The 22,356-nt window shown below is 42.6% G+C and overlaps 1 protein-coding gene across 2 annotated transcripts in view; it reads right to left on the reverse strand.

Moving 5' to 3' along the window:
* The window catches only part of LAMA3 (laminin subunit alpha 3), a 286,414-nt gene that overhangs the window by 50,791 nt on the left and 213,267 nt on the right, over positions 1-22,356 (reverse strand). For both annotated transcript variants that reach the window (XM_088469607.1, XM_088469608.1), the window contains exons 40-41: positions 17,833-18,063; positions 6,879-6,992 (exon numbers count right to left, since the gene is read on the reverse strand). In XM_088469607.1, coding sequence (XP_088325733.1) covers positions 6,879-6,992; positions 17,833-18,063 — 345 coding nt within the window. The remainder of the gene's footprint in view (positions 1-6,878; positions 6,993-17,832; positions 18,064-22,356) is intronic.

A 22,356-nucleotide genomic window follows, 5' to 3' on the forward strand; every position in this document is an offset into this window, starting at 1 on the left:
TCTCCTGCATCCTTTCTGGCCCTGATCACCGGCAGGTAATCATCATTGTGCAGCCGGACAGAGAGCCATACCACCCAATCCTTACAGCTGCGAGACACGGAGGCTGTCTTCTTCTCCGGCTATTATTTTCCACCGTACAGCCGGATAGAGAGCTATGCTATTTACATCAGCTGCCGTCTGAGACTTTGAGGCTGGTCAGTAATATTACTCTTTCTCCCATTACTGTGTGCCCGACAGGGTGACACTCCGATTTTCGCAATTTAATAATTACCTCTCAAAACACAAACCTCAGACAGCATATCATTGTGGACACTCAAAAGGATACTTTAATTGCAGGTTTGCGGTTACAGTGTTGCAATATTACGCTACTAAGTGTGCTAAACGCCTTTATTTGATGCAATTGAACTTTCTTCACACAATGACTGTTGCTCTATAACTCCAAATACAGCAATATTTGTGCCATTCTTTATATATACCAGCGAATCAATTTAGCACAGATTTATTCACTGTGGATTACATGATTCTTATTGTCAAATGTATGTTATTATTTTTTATATGCATTTATTATTCTTTTCAATGAATTTTCATTTTTGATATTCATTCATTCCCATTACTTTTAGATATTCTGTGGTTATTTTTAGTGGTTCATTAATTCCATCCACCATTTATATATCTATACATATTTCTTGATATTTTTATTTATTTTTTATTTAACTCCAATAAATTAACTTATTATTTTATACCTGTCTGTATATTAGCACAGTTTTTCTTGTTTATTCATGTTTTTGTGTGGGGTTGCAATTTCCCCTTATTCTTAACTGCTGCAGCTACAGATATTACGAGTGTTATTTAAGCGCCTTGGTATACCTTCGTTTTAAGAATTCATGTGGCAAAACAATGAGATAATCCTGCACAAACTGGCATATCCATGACCCCCCAAACACGCTGCATATATTATATGTGGGGAGTGTTGTCAGCAGCTAATGTCACCGAACCTGCTGGGTGGTACGGGGGGGTATATGGAATATTTTACATTCTCACTTAACTTAATTAATTAGCCTTTTTCTTTCACAATAGTGGCCAAATGCAGTTGTCACATTGAAGATGTAGGGGACTATGTATCAGAGATGTAACTAGGTTATAGGGGTCTATGTATCAGAGGTGTAACTAGGTATTTAAAGACCTCATAGTCACAGTATGTAAGGGCCCATATGTACCACCCAATGGTGACAAATTTATATAACACATGTAACTTTGACAAGGAGGATGGGCCTCCTCAGCTCTGGGCCCCATAGCAGCTGCACCCCTTGCTATGATAGTTACAGCCATGCTATGTACTAAGCCTCGGAGAGAGATAAAGGGGACGGAGATAAAGTACCAATCAATCAGCTCCTGTAATTTTTCAAACACAGCCTGTAAAATGACAGAGTATAAAAAGCAGTATAATACATTGAGTATATTCAGCTCTAAACTTGTGTCTCAGATACTTGTAACTTGCCTCTTCTGCCTTCTACCGATCCTGATGTGTACATAAAGCCCTATCAGGTGCTCGATAAACTGATACTGTATAATAGCCAGCTGTGTATATCTGGGGGCATTTTATCTTCCTGATGTTTGTATACCCCATCAATTTCACTTTATGCAATAGCTGTAATTGTTGTGTTCTCATGTAAAGCTTATGTACTAATTGTACAGTGGGTAATGTTCCAGAGCCATGGTTAGACACTAGACATGTTGTTCCTTTTTGAGACATGATGAAATCCAGAATGACTGACTGTTCATGTAGTCTGATATTAAATGGCCGCATACTCCAGCAGCATAGTCCTGTAATGGCTTGTCCCTGCCTGAGCTGGGAACTGTTCTCTGGGCCACTCCCTGACCTGCTAACTCTGCAAAGTGCAAACTACTTATATATCATAGACACAGCAAATTCTGCTTAGTAAAATGAAAGTTCAGATGTTCTTATTCATCTAAGTTCCGCATTATTGTTAATACATGTTTGTTACTTGTTTGCTCCTGCATCTTTTATCAGTTGCACAAGTATCCATTGATAAGAGTGAATAACTGTCAGCAAGTGGTACAGCCAAGCTGTCCCTATCTGTATGCTTGGTTTCCCACCTGTCATCATTATCAGTTATTTATTTACATGAGTGAGCGACTCTGCACAGCCTGCAATTCCCTTCCCTTTGCCTGAACGCCACTTTACATGCACTTTTGCCACTTTAGTTGCAAGTACAGATACGTCCACATACACCTTTCCTAAAATCGAGCCGTCACCAAATTGCCACGCCTTTTGATTTTTCTTAAAATTTGCTACGTTAATCTGATACTTTATATGAATACTTTTGCAGGAAAAAAAATGTGGGATCTATCTAATTGCTACTCGTCGTGGTGACTCGTGGTGGTGCATCTTAGCCGTGACGGCATCTTGTGCCAAATGAAGAAAAGGAAAGGTGTATGAGGGCACAGAGATGCTACTGAATTACGTATGACTCTGCATTGCCTGTATTGCCGGCTCCGGGTCATGTGCATTGCAAAACCTACAAGATACGAGGTATGTCTATAAAATAACGAGACTGTGATGCCACCTAGTAAACAAACTAGTCAGAACCGGTTGTAACTGCATACGTAGTAACCTTAAACTTGTCTGAATCTGCATGACAAGCAGCAACACTCTATGACGTCCAGTTGATTGTAAGTCGCCATTTAATTTGGTTGTAGAGTGCCGAAAAAAATGCTAAGTTTAAAAGTTGAACAACGTGTCAATTTTACATTTTTAGTAACATTTTTTCGATATCAAGGGTGTAATTTGGCAAGAATGGGTTCCAGAAGGCACAACAGGTAACCAGCATTAATATAAGGAAGTTTTGAAAAAGTTGATAGAAAGAGTCAGAAAGAAACGGCAGGAACTGTAGAAAAATGGTTTCATTCCTCACCAGGACAATGCGCCTGATCACCAGGACAATGCGCCTGATCACCAGGACAATGCGCCTGATCACCAGGACAACGCGCCTGATCACCAGGACAATGCGCCTGATCACAAAACACTTTCTGTGAAGCAGTTTTTGACCGACAATCACATTACTACACTTGAACATCCTCCATATTCGCCCGATTTAGCACCTTGCGACTTATACCCTTTCCCAAAAGTTACATCAGTGCTTAAAGGGACACATTATGAATCAGTTGGTGCTGTAACGGCAGATATGTTGAAACAACTAACAGAAATTGATTTGCTCCATGCCTTCCACCAGTGGAAAACAAGACTCTATTAGTGCAAATGCGGAGTATATTGAAGGGGACAAACATTAAATTTGTAATACCAATAAATAAAAATGAGTTACTTAATCAGTCTCATTATTTAATAGACATACCTCGTACATTGGGCAAACCTGCATCAGCCCCATTATGTTTATAAAAAAATGAATTTCAATATTCTTTTGTGCAATTTATATGATATCCTATGAACTGTGTATGCTATACTGCCCCAATAAAACTAAAACATTTGCAAAAATAGCTTTATATTGTTATATTTACATCCTGTAATTGGGTTGGTTTAGTAGCTGGTGTAATATACATTTTAAAGGGTGCTGGGCAAAATATATAAATTTATATAGATATGTGCAGCAGTTAAAGTTTAAATACAGTAGAGAGCTCAGTTGTGTAACCACATTCCAATCACTGCAACAGATAATAATATTCAATCTGCCTCCCAGCTACACAAAGCGTTGGGGGTCATATTACTTTCCTTCAAAAACTGCTATTGCTGTATTTAATGTTGCATACTTTATTAGGATGTGCCACGTGACTACTTGTCCATTTATACCACTCATTCCAAATATTTAATACAAAATTATAATATTTCAACATATAGCTCAAATTATATACAATATATAATGGTGTGCAAATTATTTGTAACAAAGCATGTTTTTTTTCTGTTTTGTCTTTTTTTTGTTTTTGTTTATTACATAATTTAAAATGACCAAACTTATGGTGCATACACAAGGTACCATTAAAATGGACGATATGAACAATAACGATATCGATCATATTGTTATCGTTCATATCGTGCATTTTTAGGTGGCCAACGACCTGCGATGCGCAGGCTCGTATGGATGATAACAATATCGTCCATCGCTCGTGCATGCAGGCCAACCTGGTCGATATAAACCACATTACTATAGGGACCCGCGATCGTTGATCACGGGTCAGTAGCCATCATTGGTGGGTACATGGGGCTTCATTCAGAGGCGGCCGTACAGTCTACGACCGCTCGGCCGCCTCGATGTTTGTCCAGTACGCATGCGCACAAGGGAGCCTTCTCCTTCGTGCGCATGCGTGAGACCAGCTACGACCGACAGCGCCGGTCATAGCGAGTCTCTTTCCAAAGGGGGCGAGCTGTCGATGTTGATTGACAGCTCGCTCCGTTTGGAAGGCGGGCCGGGGGGGTGGCAGCCCAAACGGAGGCGTTCCCATGGGAACGCCTGCCGTTTGGGGGAGGCCCCACTGACATCACTAGTGATGTCAGTGGAGAGCTTCCGGCTCTGACAGAGCCAGAAGCTCTCCGGGGCTTACGACAAGTGAGACCCTACCCTAGGGTCTCGTCGTAAGCCCCGGCCCCGATGGTCGCGATGGTCTATGACCATCGCGACCATCACCCTAGCGGTCGTTAGAGCTGTGGGTGTAAAGTTTCTGAGCGACTGCTTGCATCCTCCGACCGCCTCTGAATGAGGGCCATGGTGTGCTGGATGTTCGATATCGAACATCCAGCACACCCGGAAGATCGTACAACGATATTGTTATCATTGTCGATCGTCCAGTGTGTATGCACCATTAGATGCAATAAGAGTTACTTTGTTATTGGACTCCTCGCAACTCTTCCCACTTCTATAAGTTCAGCAGCTATGTCTCTTTTTAATACACAGCTTGTTTTATTTCTTTTCAGTAGTTTGTCAGTTCAGTGTGTTGTTTTAGAACTTCTTTTCTGTGGAACAGATATATCTTTGCTGTGAGTTTTAAGCAGCATTGAAACACTAGATTTACTGGCTGCAGAGTCAGTAATATAACACACAGTAATTTATGTGTGCTTTTTATCTAGATTTGACATTGGAAACCACAAAAACGTACTTTGTCCAAATAAAACTCTACACTTTTGTATTCATGTTTATTATTAGTCTTTATGCTCTTCTAAAAACTATTGAACTTTTTGGGGGCATACTGGAAAATGACCATAATCTGCATGGATCTATGGTCACTTGAAGATGGCATTGCTTGAGCACTACATGATCTAGTTATATGGCTAGATTGCCAAAAAACTAGATTTGTGCGAATTTTGTTACTACTTTATGTGAAATGCAATAGAGTTTGACATTTAAGGAGCCTATCCATTACGCGACCTGAAAAACGGAACAACTAGCGTTCAGTCCTTAAGGTCGCCGGGTGTGGTGCCCGCACTGAACGGTGTTCACTGAACGTCATTCAGTGCAGGATCCCGACCTCCTAACTGGGAACATGTGGAACCTGACGATCGTGGTTGGCAAGGACACAGCATGTATGCGAATCGCTGCTCCTTGCCGGCTATCCATTAGACGACTTTCTGAACAATGCGACCAAAACCACCACGTTCAAAAAGTTGTGTAATGTATAGGCCCCTTTAGGGGTTGATTCAGACTTGGGAGCAAAGATAAAAGGAGCAAATTTGCATCTTGATCTTGACAAAACCATACTGCACTACTGATGGGCAGGTTTAGAATTAGAGTTGAACTCCAACTGCAGTGGAAAAATAAAGATGTCAGTATTTGTGGGATACATGCAAAAGCAGCCAGTATTTACCTTGCAAGCTAAACAAAATAAATACATATGTTTCCACCCCTTGCATTGCAACAGTGGCAATCTATAATGGGAAGGAACATGGAGTATGGTGTGCAAAGGGCCTACCACCTCCTATACTTGCTCTTGCCTGTGCCAGCTTCCGGCGGCATCTTCGGAAATGATGGCACTGGCACAGGAGATGGAAAAGACTATGGCAGTGTGCCAGAATCTTTGCCATCCTTCTGCAAATGCGCCATCTTTTAAAACACATCATCCACAAATATGGCACTACCAGGTACAGGTATGGGGGGTACCCATTGCATGGTGCAAGGCCTGCTGTACAGGAGGCCCCCAACTCCTAAAATGCCCATGTATTGCAACATGGCTTGTCCAGTGCAAAGTTGCTCCTTTATTTGCTTTACTCCCAACTCCAAATCAGCCCCTTCAAGTCACAGGCATTTAAGGTAACGACAGTAGGTAACTAGTCTACAGAGCCGTAACTAGACTTTTTGGTGCCCTGTGCCAGAAAGAGCATTGGCGCCCCCCCCCCCATTTTTATATAGGGACATGAGGTAGTGCACCTGAAAAAGGGCCCTGGCCTCATAGGGGCCAGGGAAGAGATAGGGGAGGACAGGATATGCTGGGGATAAAGAAGAGGAAGCTACAAGTGAAAATAATAATAAACAGTAAAATTGACAGTCCCATACAGCGCCCCCTGCCCACCGGTGCCCTGTGCCATGGCACTGGTCGCACCACCCTAGTTACGGCTCTGCCAGTCTAATGGAAATAGAACAGATAAAAAGAGGATGGTGTGAAAGAGTGGTAAATGCTGTACTTTGTTATTACAACTGCTGTTACCATCAGACTTGATCTTCGTTTGTATTTAGAAGCATTAATATCCCTATTTAATTATATTACATGACTTGACATGAGTGCCAGTAATTTCTGCATATTAGCAGCAACAGGGACTTTTAGAACAAATGACAACATAAGTCCGTCTCCCAAAGCAAGAACATGCCTTGAGCTGTAGTACACATAAATCTGTCAGACATGAGTTTTGTACTTACAATACATATTCCAGATCCATCGTGGCAACGTGTTGAATGGCCATTACATCTGCAGGGGACACATTTTCCTAGGTACAATCCTTTATTCTCCCGGTAATGTCCAGGAGAACACTCCTGTAATAAGAGATTATCCAAGCAATCTGATTAATGATTAAAAATTGATTTTCTCATTTCTGTATAATTATTTTTAAAAGCGTTAAACATGAATATTGATGTTGCAATGTGCAAACAGGAAGTGTTTAGGTACTTATATATTACAGGTTTTCATTGAGTTCTCTCTTATTCCCATACCATAAGAGCAATTTGTTGACAGTTACTACAGCCTGAGGATACTTAATCTAGACAAAACAAAACAGACTGCAAAGTACTTGACATCTATCACCAATTAGTGGAATTCACCACTTTAAGCTGGTAGGGGAGGTTATTAGCGGAAGGATAAATCACAAGCCACAGTGTCTTGATTGTCTTGAGGTTAGTGCACACTCCCACTCTAGTTTTGGCCTAGTCAGTGATAGGAATGGAGGAGGCTCCAGTTGGGGTGCAAGTTCGTAACATTTGGCAGTAATTGGTAACACAGCTGTAAGCTACTCTGCAATACTAAATGTATCACTCTTTGGCCCTCATTCAGAGGCGCTCGCAAAATGCGAGCGCTCGTTCTGAATGTGGACGGCCGCTTGTATTTTGAAGTGCGGCCGCCTGGTCGCTAGCTAAGCTGTGGGTTACCACCCACAGCTTTAGCCACCGACCAGGTTGATGGTCGTGATGGTCAACACCATCGCGACCATCGGGGCTTGCGACGAGACCCTAAGGTTGGGTCTCGGCAACCGCAAGCCCCAGGGAGCTTCCTGCTCTGATCAAGCAGGAAGCCCCCACTGACATCACTGCTGATGTCAGTTCGGCCGCCCACAAAACGGCAGGCGTCCCTTAAGGAATGCCTCCGTTTGTGAAACTACCCCCCCGCGATGCCTACAAACGGGGCAAGCTGTCGAACAACATCGACAGCCGTACCTTTTGTAGTGAGCTCCGGAGCGAGAGAATTTCTCTCTCGCTCCGGGGCTTGCGCACGCGCAGTGCGGCCGCTGCGCGTTCGCAGGGCCTAAACATCGACCCGCTTGCGAGCGCTCAGCGTTTGCGAGCGGGTTTGAATGAGGTCCTTTGTCTAAAAAGATGGTACTGTATGTTAAAGCTCAACTAGTATATTTGTAAAGTCACTTGACACAATTCATTTAGATGCTCCAGCAGACAGACACATTTGATGAAAAGTAATCTAATATGTGTTTTATTTATGAAGAAGTCAGCAGCAGAAGTAGTAACAATGATCTCTGTATTAAAAAATGTTGATAAAATATAAAGAAAAAAACCCCAGAATGTTTCATTATAAACCAGAAAAGTCACAAGTACTCTCACACCCAACCTACTTAAGTATATGGGGTTCTTGGTTGGGCTCCCCTATCAATTAACTCTTGCTGATTGAGCTATAATAGAAATATATAACTTTGTTTTTTACTCTCTTAATTGTATTGTTTTAATTTGCTTTTTCAGGGTTTAGGATAGATTTTGTGAATGGCTCAGCTCAGGACCCAGATGAAGACAGCTTTGAGATCCATGGTTCAGGTTTATGTCTTTAATATTACTTTACTGTACATCTTATGGAGTCTAGTTGTATGCAGCAGCTGTGCAATAATATGCTAATGCCGCAGGAGGCGTCTTGTGTTAATAGATGCTTCCCACTGGCTTCTGTGATCCTCTGCTATGTCTGAGGACTCAGCCATCGGATCACTCTGCGTGAACATCGGCCACTCAGGTTGTGCATGAAATTCACACTTCCGGGGCCAATGAAGCTGCGTCAGACGATGCAGACACTGCCTCCATATACCCAGAAAATGAGCTCTGTCATGCCCATTTTCTGGGACGCTGGCCGTCGTCGCCCCTTACCCGCCCCCAAACGGCTGCAGCATGCCAATCGTGCTGCAGCTTAGGGGGCACTGCAATATAGTCTGCTATCTAGCAGCTTAATACACCTTGTGCACAAGTCCAGCTGTGGGGCCTTACATACTTTGGATTAAGTTAGAATAACTTTTCCAGGCTCCGTCAATCAAGGTACACCCCACCAGCAGTAGTTTACTGTGTATGTACCGACTGGACACATACAGAGAAATATAAATCAGTGGCTAGTTTGAATAATTTTTTAATTAAATGGAGTTAATTGCTGTGCATATAAATGGAATCTACTGTTCTATTACAAACATAGGCTACAAAAGCCTTTACACAGGCAGTACTGGGCAGCTATGTTGCTCATAGAGATGGCTGTTTATATTCAAAGCAGAATTCTTATAAAACAATGACAGACACATGGCACATGATGTAGTCAGCAAAGAGGTTTTAGATGGCCCCTCTTTGATCTGCTTTCACTATAGTAGGTCTGGGCAACCTGTGGCTCTCCAGCTGTTGTGAAACTACAAGTCCTAGCATACCCACCCACCGATCAGCTGGTAAAGCATGCTGGCAGGCACGGCAACAGAGGCGACTAGGAGCACAGCTGTGCCAGGCCACCAGGTTGTAGGGGGCCTAGGAGGAGCCCACACATAATACTTACCTTGATCCCTGTTTGCGCTGCTGCATGATCAGTAGTGCACAGCAGGCAGGTACCAGCCGGGTCCCCGTACGGAGAGTCTGTGAACTGATGTAACTTTATTGTATTGGCGGCGGTCGATGCAATAAAGTTGTTTTTGTTGATTTCAGTGCAGTGCGTGATGTCATGACGTCAGCCAGCGATGCACTGGCATTTCTAGGAGACAGAGGAGCCGCGGCATGGTAAATGGTAAGTAAGTATGGTGCTGCACTGTGGGGAACTGGTTGGCCACCGGAGGGGCACTCACAGTGGGCAAGCCAGCGGAAGGAAACTCACAGGGGACTGGCCACCATAGGGAAAGTCACAGGGGGCTGGCCACTGCGGGGACACTCACAGGGGGCTGGCTGCAAGGTAACGGACAACGGGGGCCTCTAAACATGTATACCGGGCCCCATAATTTCTGTTGCCGGCGATGCATGCTGGGACTTGTAGTTTCACAACAGCTGGAGAGTCACAGAGTAGGCAGTACTACAGCATCCTCTCACTTCTTCTCCTCCTTTGCTATCACATGGCATGCTGAAAGCTGTGAGCCTGTGTCTGTATAGTCTGTCTGCCAGCCAAACTTGTACTCCCTTCAGAGAAATGTAGATGTTATGAAGAAGCACAGCTAAGAAAAATGACTATTGATGCATACTTAGAAGGTGCCTAACTTGCCATTTAAAGAGCAAAAATATATGTTGGATTCCTGCTTTAAAGAACAAGAGACCAATTTAGCCAAATTATGCATATTGCCTATCAGATTACAGTTATGGGAAAAGGATTTCATTTTTCAGAAGAAAAGCAGATGGCAGTTAATATAAATTTCATCCAATAGGTCCTTCAAATGCATTTTATGACTCACCAATTGCCTGGGATTTCTCTAAAACATTTTAATATGGCATTCTCATATATACGTATAATGAGCTAATATGTCTGTCCCTGACATGCACAGTGGGGGCAGACAGCATGTGTATATCCCCCACTGACACTTCCCTGCAATTAATGACAAAGGAACTAGAAATGCTCAACGAGGGCACACAACACACGACACCAGGCCTGTACACCGTTATCTGCCTCATTTATTTCTACATGATACCTTTACATGGCTAGATACCTAGGGGTATATTTACTAAAGTGAGAGATTTCAGAAGTGGAGATGTTGCCCATAGCTAACAATCTATACTTGCCTACTCTCTCGACTCGGCCAGGAGCCTCCCGAAAATTGGGTTGTGCTGCCGGCCCCCCAGAAAAGCAGGCTAGTCTCCCTCCAGGTTCTGACTCCCCCCAGACCCGCCCTCACCTCCCATACAATCCCTCGCAGTGAGGGGGATGACATGATTCACTCTGAATCACGTCATCATGACCCCACCACCTGCTTTACAAAGCCGGTAATCTCGGCATTGTGTAGCGGAGGCTACACACTCGTGTGGTCAGGCCCCCTGCTCCGCCCCTAATGCTGGGTAATGTCCTCGGCCGTAACCCTCTATGCCGCGCCTCGCCCCCCGCCTTGCTGGTCTGACTGCCTCCTCCCTCATGGGGGCAGCCAGAACGTCGGCAAGCATGAACCAATCACGTACCTCTCAACTGTCCTGCATTCAGTGGGAAAATCACGTTTTTTGGGACTGTCCCGCAGTCCCACCCGCGGGCCGCAGTGTCCCGCAGTGGGGGGGAAGTTGGGGGGAGCACGCACTGCTGCTCTTGCATAGCAAAGCAGCGGGTGAGCAGAGAGAGAATAGATGCCGTGTTCATGCGCACGGCATCTATTCACAGTGCAGGGAGGAATCCAGTGGGCAGCCCAGCATCTCGGAGATGCTGGGCACGCCCATTAGTGATGTAAAAGGTGGCGTGCTGCTAGGCCACGCCCCTTTTTCGGGAACGTGCGTCTTCATCTCACGGAAGTCCCGACCTCGGAGACTCAAATGTTGGGCGGTATGCAATCACATTCTCTTCTACAAGGTGCTAGTTAAATGTTAAGTAGATTCTGATTGGTTGCTAACTTGCTATGGGCAACATCTCCACTTCTAAAAACTCTCATATACCCCCTAGATTTACCGTACAAAGTTATTCCCCATTTTGTTGCACAATGTGATCCATACTGTAAAAGATGAAAAGCTTGTTTAAATGAGCCAGTGCTGGCCAGGGCAGAGGTGAGAAAAAAAGGAGGATAGAGGAAAAAAGAGGTGGAGAGAGCAACAGGGGTGGAGGGAAAGACATATAGAAAAATGAGTGAAAAAAGGGGAAAAGAGACGATGGGAAAATGATTGGGAGAACTGGGAAAGAGAGAGAGAAACAAGGAAAGGAAGGGACACTAAGAAATGAGGAGAGAGAGACAGACGGTGGAAACAGGAGGAGACAGATGGGCGGATGGGGGGAGGAGAGGGCAGACACAACAGCCAGCAACCCAGTGAATGACAGTAGCTTAACACCAGAAGTCCAACAGTGACGAAATGTGTGGGCATTTCCAAGACCATCGGCTTATGTACAGTAACCTTGGCTTGGATCGGGAACCACCACTGCAGTCTCGCCAGAGTACGATCTAAAAGTGCAAGCTAGCCCAGGAGGCGATGCTGGAAACCCACCATGAGCCTCTAAGTTATCTATATGCAATTTACAAAGCAAATCCTTTCTTCGTGTTTTTAATATTTATTTTTGTGTGAATGAAACTTATATATAGGGTTATTTTTAAGGAGGAACTGTCTGGAATACCATTCCTGAAGCTCATTTAAAAAATGTCGTCATCTGGAACGGCATTCTGGGACCCGCCTGTCAGCATTGTAGCTGCAGCATTTCAAAAATGGAGCTGGCCGCGAGCCAATCACAGCGCCATATTCGAAATGCCGCAGCCGCGGCGGCTGTCATAACTGTCACCGGATGGCTGCCCGGTCCTGAGCTGAACCCAGAGTCAAATTAAAGGGCACTGCTGGGTCCACGGCCGGAGCACTTCGGGCAGTGCTGGAGGAGTGTGTGTGCCAACTGCTCCTCCAGAATCGGTATGTAATGTCGCCGGATCTATTCTCGGCAGACCAAATACCGAAGCCGGAAGCCTGAACAGCCATCTAACACCCAAAAGACAGGAGGAGAGGAAAAAAGGTAAGAACACCTGGCTAGGACTGATTGCTTAGGCTACAGTGAGGTGATGTGACTGGTGTGAGCCTGGCTACTACCTTTCTCTGATATTTATATATTTATGTATTTAAGAAGGATCTAGCTTTTTCAAGATTTAATGTGGATCTGGCTTTTTCAAAATTATTTATGTGGATCTGACTTTTTCAATATTAATATGGATCTTGCTTTTCTTCTATATGTGTGCTGTGGCTTGATGTGACTTTCCCTATATTTTATATTTAGTATGGATTCTAGTTTTCTGTGGGGGGATGTGTGAATTTACAGCAGTTTCCTTTCCTATATTTCTGTATTTGTAGTTATATATACTTATATGATAGATTGACATGTTATAACAACACCCACCCCCACAGCCCAAACTTTGATTTAAAAAAAATTAAATAAATAGGTTAGCACCAAATTATGCCCCACCCCCACTGTAGCTCTGCCCACAGCTCCACCCACCTCTGCCCTCCCCTCTAAGGATTCCTGAAGTGAATCATTGCTTAGCTATGAATGATCTCTTAGTAAAGTAGGTCTTTAAGTACTCATGGCTGCCACATCCATGTAAAAACCAGTGCATTGCAACGGGCTTAGACCCACCTTTACCTGTAGTGCATTGCCAGGTGTGTACAGCAGATATGTCTGTGAACTATGTCGTTCTGATATATCTGATCTGCTGTGCAGTATCTGCTGGTGTGTATGGGCGACCCGCCAATTACCCGTACACATGCTGCAGGGACCCGACGGTGATTGACAGCTCAACTGGGCGGGAAATTTAAATGCCCGACAAGTTGAGCTGTCAAGCGTGGCACATCGGGCAGACGATTGGTAAGTGTGTTGACCTAGTGTGCACCCAACTTTACAGTAAAATTTTCTATTGCGGCAAACTGAATCATAAGTGTAAGAGTAATGTCTTCACACAGCTTTGTGCGCAGTAGCTGAAGTGCAGGGAATGCAGATTGTGGCAGCTGTGGATTTTTATGAAGCGCAGGGAATGCAGATTGTGGCAGCTGTGGATTTTTACACCATAATTAACACGGTTAACACTGACAAAATGTTAGCTATGACTTTCTCAGGGACACGCTGGTGCTAAAGTGGACCCATCATCTACAGTCAGTGAAGCAGACATCTGTAGTCTGAGCCGGATATTCAGCCTTTTACTTCACTAGGAACTACAGTAGTGACATCTTAAGCATGAGGCACATAGTGGTGTCTCTTGATCCTAGAGAATCAACAGGATTATTCCAATGAATGTTGGTGCAGCTGTCACAGAAGTGACAGGTTCACTCTAGGAAGCTATGTATTAAGGTATAGATAAATGCTACTATTCTAACACTATTAATTTACACACTGAATAGATACAGTAACTGAGTAAAAGCTATTAGTATATATCTTGGATTCTGATTAAATGTTTCCTTTGTGTTTTAGGCTATGGCAACATTACAGTCAACTTATTTATAAGAGAAAGCAACATGACTTAGAAATGATCTTAATTGCAGTAAGTTAAGCAGTCTTCAGGCTTTGCTCTCAGTTACGTTAGACCCCAGGTGCTTTTTAATAAAAGAACATTGATGAAATGAATGAGAATATCCCGGGAACATGCACCCACATGCATACTGTAGCTCAGGCAGATCCTTGGCCGTCAGTGTGATCTACAGGCCCTGACAAACCTGCAGTTGAAGTATCACTGGTAAAAAACTTCAGCAATTAAGGATCTAAGTTATTCATTTTTTAATAATGGAAGTATCTGATAATCATCTCTACAGAATGCTAATCTCTATTAAGGATTTTGGAAATCTTTAAAACTTAATGAAAAGACCTATATATTATACTTTAGATTTTGAGCACCTTTTGTTAATGTATCTTTAAAAAAATGATGTATTTTATTGCTGAACTAAGGGGATTTTGTGATTAAGGAGCATATGTATCAAAGCTTGATGTGAGATAAAATTGTGAAATATATATCACCAATCAGCTCCAAACTATCATTTCTTAAACACAGCCTGCAAAATGTAAGTTAGAAGCTCATTGGTTGGTGATATACTGTATATCTCACAATTTTATCTCACATCAAGCTTTGATACATCTGCCCCTAAATCCACATATTATCAAACAAATTGTGTTTACTTTTTATTTAAGTTAAGAACTTAGGGGAGAATTCAATTAGAGGCAAAGGTGATAAATTTTCAGGGGTGTTAACTTATCACGCAAATCAAACGATAATTTCACTTAACACCTTTATATGGGTGTTAACTTATCGTGAAATCCAATAAGAAAATGGGTTATAAGTTTTGCTGGTTTTACACCTGTTAAGTATACTGTAGATGAAAATGGGGAAATCTGCCTGTACCCAAAAATAGTCAAACCAAAATTGGCTAACAGTATAGAAGTCTATTAGTGGCCATAATAAAAGTATTGGGGAATCTTAAATTGTGTCGAATGGCTATTATAAGCATTTTTCTCTAACAGTGAAAAAATTATAGAAATCAAGTGTTTTTCTGTACAATAATGCTCTACATTTATTATAGGTGCATAAAAATGCTTGTAAGTATATATTTGTGTCATTTTAAGTCGCTTAAAAAACCCCTTCAAAATACACCTATAACACCCACCTGCAATGTTAAAAACATCTGACCCATTTATACAGCACCCCCATATACCTGTCCTATGTCAATTAACCCATTTTCCTGCACTTTGCATATTTTCACCCCAGCAAAGACATGTCACTATAGGCCATATGAAGCTAAATAAAAAAATTATTTTTGCCTAATTAATCATTGAGGAGGGTGTCCCAGGGGTTCTGAACCAACTATCCCAACTTTTCACCTGCTCAGGAATTATCGGGTGTTAACTTCACCTGCAATTTAATTGGATTATAAGTATAACCACTTTTTAATGAAAAGTGAAAACTTTTCACGAAAAGTGAAAACTTTTCCCACGAAAATGACTTATTGCCTCTAATTGAATTCCCCCCATAAACTTATAAATAATGTCAATGACAAATAGTCAGGATTAATTGTAAATTCAGGTGTAGTGGTTTCTTAGAATGTAAAACAACAACACAACAATAACAACACAACATAAAAGTAAAATCCAGCATGCAGTGGAGGTCTGCATTATTCATGACACAATGGCAGTAAAACAATTACTATTAATAGGGTTACACTAATTTAATACCATACACTATTCATATCACTAACAATAATACATGATTAATACATTATCCATTATATATTACAATCTCTCTAAATAATGATTGCTTTATGACCTCACCTCGTTTGCTTGTCCAGTCAAGATTTGCTGCTGTTGACCGACACCGAGGGGCATTTGCAGAAATTGTACCCTGTGCTGTTTACCAACTGCCCCACACAACACCAGGCTCATAAAGCTTATCAGGCAGAACATGTTTCTAATAAATAACAATAAAAATCCTTGTACTCTGCAAACAGCTCCGGCCAGGATAATAAATAGTTGTGCTGTGCTGTTCTGTAAAGTCTCCTCCGTCAGTTACTTAGCGTCCATTTTTCACAGCACTCTGCAAGCTACAAAACTGTCATCCACCTTGTCAGACCCTTCTTATACTGCACTCCTTCTGACTCAGGTAGCCAGGTTGTTACAAGGCACGCATGGTGCTGAGCTATGCTCCACCTCTCAAACCATTGCATTGCATGAGTCATATTGTGTAATAAATATGAGTGGCCTGAAGGGTTGACAGTCAGGTTACTATATGGTAGTGTATCTAAGGTGTGCCTGATAGCACTTTGCCTCCACCCTGTGAGAGTCAGACATTTCTAGACCACTAGTACAGTAAATCACAGCCTGAGTAATGCTGCAGACAAATAGGATGTATGTGTGATGGATCAGTCAGAGGTGCCACAGCTTCCTTTGGGCTACATATTTTCAGCATAGCACAGTTATACAGGAGGAGGTTAGAGAATCTGTAAAAGCAAGCCCTCACATGCTGCAAATCGGGATAGTCCTCACTGACAGTATTAGGATGGGCAATTGCATCATTAACCAACTCAATGCTGCAGGTGGTGACTGCATATTGTTATAATGCACAGAACCTACAGGGAGTATGCCTGTGGAGGACTTATACTGCAAATAAACAAAGTACATCGGAGTTGGAGCATACTGTACATCAGTTAAAATATGCAGCAATAGTAATATTGCTGACTAAGGGATATTGTTATATTTATAACAGAAGCACATGCCCAGACTGTTGGCTACCAGGCTAGGACTGGCACCAGAAATGACTAGGGTATCCACAGGTGTTTGAAGGCAGCAACCTAGAATACCTTAAGTTAGGAGACTATGGTAATACTGTATGGTATAATGCAGTAATAGGCAGTGCCGCATTGGATGACATGATAACCTTCAAAAGGGCCACACATCACCCTCAATCTCAGTGATAGGTTGAATCTATACATGTAATAAAAGAAAGACCCATATCTGTAATAACATTATTGCATTCATTGTAATGTGAGATAACCACGTTACAAGATCGACATACAAATCTGAAAGGAGATGTAGACTGTAGGCGAAGGCTCAGGGACCCACATTTTTCGGGTAACCCCCCACACCCCGGAATAGTAGGCATATCTCCCGCATCCCGCCTACTTCCTAGTGAAGTGGGCAGGATGGGAGATTTCACCTGGAATTTTTGGGCCCGTAGGGAAGGGGCGGGGCTAAATGGAGCAAATCAAGTAATTTAGCCCCGCCCCCTCCTCACGGACCCGCGGATCGCAGGTGTTTCCTGTAAAGAGGTCGGGTCCTAATGCCGTCTATCATCTGGCCCCGCCCCCAGAAGAGGAGAGCAGCAGGTCCCCTCCTGCTGCTCCCGGAAAGCTGCCCAAGAATGTCGGTAAGTATGCTGTTATTATGGTGTGGATTTTCATGTGCATAAAATGTGTAAGCTGTATGTATTCATTTTCATCCAAACATGGGTCACTGTATCTAGTACATTCCCCAGCCTCTTATACTAGAGGATTGATCTGCTATTTAACATTTTATTATTTCTTACTTGTCTTTTTAATAAATGTATTCATTGCATATATATGGATGATTTTTGACAGGGACACACCAGCGCAGTATCTTTGTTTTATCTCTCTTGGAAGAAGAGGTCATGATCCTGTATCCCGCAAAAATAAATAAAATGATACTGCCAACTGCTTTGTTTGCTTGGGCACCAACCGGATGATAACATTAGATAAGGAATGAGACTGAAAGGAAACATACCTGGCATGAATCACCTGTGTATTCGGGTGGGCAGTCACATAGCTCTACATTCAGTGCTATGTTCCCACTTCCTGAAGTGGTGACGTCTTCCAGCCCGACCTCCCCAAGGGTGAGGCGCTGAGTCTCAGTGAAGTACAAGGCTCGGATGTGCAAACTTTCCAGTCTGGACAAGATCATCATCAGTTCCTCTCTAGAGACCAGGCTGTTGCTACTTGCATGCCGGAAGTTGCTCTGAATTGCAAAAAGCACAATACAAACATGTCAGTCCAAAGCCAGTGTAATAATACATCTAATTATTTGTAATGAAAGGTGGTTATCCTTAAATTATTAAAAAGCAAAGCCTTCATTCCTATACAAGCACGACACTTTTTATGTATATATATATATATATATATATATATATATACATATATATACATACATATACACACACACACACACACAGTCAGGTGCATAAATATTGGGACATTGACAGAATTTTCATATTTTGGCCTCTATTCACCACCACAATGGCTTTGAAATGAAACAGACAAGATGTGCTTTAACTGCAGACTTTCAGATTTCATTTGAGGGTAATTACATCCAGGTGAATGGTGTAGGAATTACAATGGTTTCTATATGTGCCTCACACTTTTTAAGGGGCCAAAAGTAATGGGACTATCAACTCAAAAGCTATTTCATGGACAGGTGTGGGCTATTCCCTCGTTATTTCATTATCAATTAAGCAGGTAAAAGGTCTGGAGTTGATTCTAGGTGTGACATTTGCATTTGGAATCAGTTGCTGTCGACTCTCAATATGAGATCCAAAGAGCTGTCACTATCAGTGAAGCAAGCCATCATTAGGCTGAAAAATCAAAACAAACCCATCAGAGAGATAGCAAAAACATTAGGTGTGGCCAAATCAACTGTTTGGAACATTCTTAAAAAGAAAGAATGCACCGGAGAGCTCAGCAACACCAAAAGACCCAGAAGACCACGGAAAACATCTGTAGTGGATGACAGAAGAATTATTTCCCTGGTGAAGAAAAACCCCTTCACAACAGTTGGCCAAATCAAGAGCACTCTCCAGGAGGTAGGTGTATATGTGTCAAAGTCAACAATCAAGAAAAGACTTCACAAGAGTGAATATAGAGGGTTCACCACAAGATGTAAACCATTGGTGAGCCTCAAAAACAGGAAGACCAGATTAGAGTTTGCCAAACAACATCTAAAAAAGCCATTACAGTTCTGGAACAACATCCTATGGACAGATGAGTCAACTTGTACCAGAGTGATGGGAAGAGAAGAGTATGGAGAAGGAAAGGAACTGCTCATGATCCAAAGCATACCACCTCACCAGTGAAGCATGGTGGTGGTAGTGGCATGGCGTGGGCATGTATGGCTGCCAATGGAACTGGTTCCCTTGTATTTATTGATGATGCGACTGCTGACAAAAGCAGCAGAATGAATTCTGAAGTGTTTTGGGCAATATTATATGCTCATATTCAGTCAAATGCTTCAGAACTCATTGGACAGCACATCACAGTGCAGATGGACAATGACCCGAAGCATACTGCAAAAGCAACCAAAGAGTTTTTTAAGGCTAAAAAGTGGAATGTTATGCAATGGCAAAGTCAATCCCCTGACCTGAATCCGATTGAGCATGCATTTCACTTGATGAAGACAAAACTGAAGGGAAAATGCCCCAAGAACAAGCAGGAACTGAAGACATTTGCAGTAGAGGCCTGGCAGAGCATCACCAGGGATGAAACCCAGCGTCTGGTGATGTCTATGCGTTCCAGACTTCAGGCTGTAATTGCCTGCAAAGGATTTGCAACAAAGTATTAAAAAGTGAAAGATAGATTTAGGATTGTTTAGTTTGTCCCATTACTTTTGGCCCCTTAAAAAATGGGAGGCACATACAGAAACCGTTGTAATTCCTACACCGTTCACCTGATTTGGATGTAATTACCCTCAAATTAAATCTGAAAGTCTGCAGTTAAAGCACATCTTGTTACTCTACACAGTATACTACTCAGTGTTATGTTACATGACATATCCTTATGCTACTACTTATGCTACTAAAATTGTGCACAAACTTATAAGTGTGTTCTGTTTTGTAGTTTAGCTGGAGCATGGTTGGTGTAATAGATAGCATTACAGCCTCACAGCACTGAGGCATTGGGTTCGATTTCCACCACAGCCGTAACTGTTTGTAGTTTGTATATTCTTACTGTATCTGTGTTGGTTTTCTCCGGGTATACCGATTTCCTCTCACAATCCAAAAATATACTGGCAGGATACTTGGCTTATGACAAAATTATGACCCCGTGTGTGTATGTGTTTGTGTACATGTGACAGAGATTATAGAGTGTAAGCTCCACTGGGGCAGGGACTGATGTGAATGGCCAAAATATTCTCTGTAAAGCGCTATGGAATGAATGTGCACTATATAAATAACTGGTTATAAATAATAATAATAAGAGACCCACGAGGGGATCAATGCATATAAAAAAGGGCAGTCTGCCAGGGTTTAGGCTTGTGAGGGTTGAATACAATTAGGACAGCAGTTGCCCAGCGGCAGGCAGGGTGATTGTCTCTGCGGCCGGGATTTTAAGTGTCCGGGTAAATCTTGTGCCTCTAACGTGTTTTGTGCCTTTAGGCACTTTGTCAAGAATCACCCTGCCCGCTGCTACCCGATTGACGTCATCATTTGTGGCCGCACTCGGCTAGGCGCAAACGGCACACGTGGAGCAGGAGCCAAGGCCAGGATCCAGCTTACCAGCTCCCACCACAACCCGGACCTGTCCGAGAAGACGCCAGAGGAACAAGGATGGGAAAGGTAGAGCATAACAACATCGCTGGCAGAAGTGACTGTGTATCGGAGTCTACCAACTACTTTCTCCAATAGGAGCTATAAACACATGTTTATACTAACCAGTTTTTATTCGTACAGGTGCCACTAATTCACTTTATAGTTCATTCTTACACACAAATGTATACATATACATAGCGCTTATTCCTGTTTATGTTTCAAGTATTAATTTAAGTGAGCTGCTTTATAAACACATTTAGTGCGCTGCTGCATTATATATTCTAGTAACATTTACAAACTAAATGTATTAATATTAAAAGGGGGACCAGTAATACTTTGCATACATGCTGGGCAATAGGACCCAGAGTCTGCAGGAAAATCTGACCTTCAGCCTAATGTGCTACTGGACATGTGACTGCAGCCATATTAGTACTGTGTGTGATTGACATGGTGGGAGACAGAAGTCTCCTATTATCTCCCATTTGAGAGACCCGGTTATTATCTGCAGTTAAAGCTGTTCCAGCATCCTGCACCACTACATGTAAGCAGTATACACTCACTGGCATGTGAGCTGTATAGGACGTAGAAAAGGGGGGGGGGTAACCCCCTGTTGTTCCTCAGCACACTGAATTATACTTGCAACAATATATGAAGACTATATGGTAATAGAAATTCAGAGATATTAGTTGTATGTGTTTGCAAATACATGGGAAGCTGCTAGGCCACGGCAAGGCTTCTCTGTCACTAGTAGTCCCTAACACTAAGGGGTTCATGTCTGTGGCGCAGGGCAGCCCAAGAAACGTCCAGCCCAGGACACCCCCAGAGAATCACACGAAAAATGGAAAAAGAGTGACTGTGCAGTGTAAAGTATAGATGTGTGCGAGTAGTTAATAAGTGTTGAAAAGGGGGTTAAAATATATGGGAAAAAATTACATGAATACAGGCACATACATCAATGCATCCAAATTGAGAGCCAGCTTACCTGGGAGTCACCCCTGGGAACTCCAACTAGCACTACTAGAACCAGCATGCCCTCCTAATGCTAGCTCATTCATTCATCTCAGGGGTTTGTTTTTTATTCATGTAATTTTTTCACATATATTTTAACCCTTTTTTCAACAATTATTAACTACTCGCACACATCTATACTTTACACTGCACTGTCACTCTTTTCCATTTTTAGTTTGATGCCCTGGGGGGGTCCTGGGCTGGAAATTTTTTGGGGTGCCCTGCGCCCCAGATGTGAACCCCTTAGTGTTAGGGACTGCTAGTGGCAGAGAAGCTGTGACGTGGCCTAGCAGCTTCCCATGTATTTGCAAATAATATCTCTGAATTTCTATTACCATATAGTCTTCATATATTATTGCAAGTATAATTCAGTGTGCTGAGGAACAATAGGGGGTTAACCCCCCCCTTTTTATACTTGGTATGACCCCTCCCTTTCATGCACCTGAATAGTACTGCCAGATTTATTGAGCAGCTGCCATTTTTTGTTTGTGAGCTGTATAGGACCCCTTTCTGCTCAAACTTCATTCTATTACCAGTGTACATGTAACAGTGAGCATGGCTGTACCAGTACAAGGTGTCAGCAATTGTACGTCCTTGATACACAGCACTGTTATGCAATGATGACAACTAAGTAGCAGTCATTGGAACTCTGGCATAGAAGATTTGGTCACCTTGGATAAACAGTTTCAAAAGCTACAGAGCGGGATGGTCACAGGAAAGTT

This window comes from Taudactylus pleione, unplaced genomic scaffold (genome assembly GCF_031769625.1).
Source record: "Taudactylus pleione unplaced genomic scaffold, aTauple2 ptg000093l, whole genome shotgun sequence".
Taxonomy (NCBI): Eukaryota; Metazoa; Chordata; class Amphibia; order Anura; family Myobatrachidae; genus Taudactylus; species Taudactylus pleione.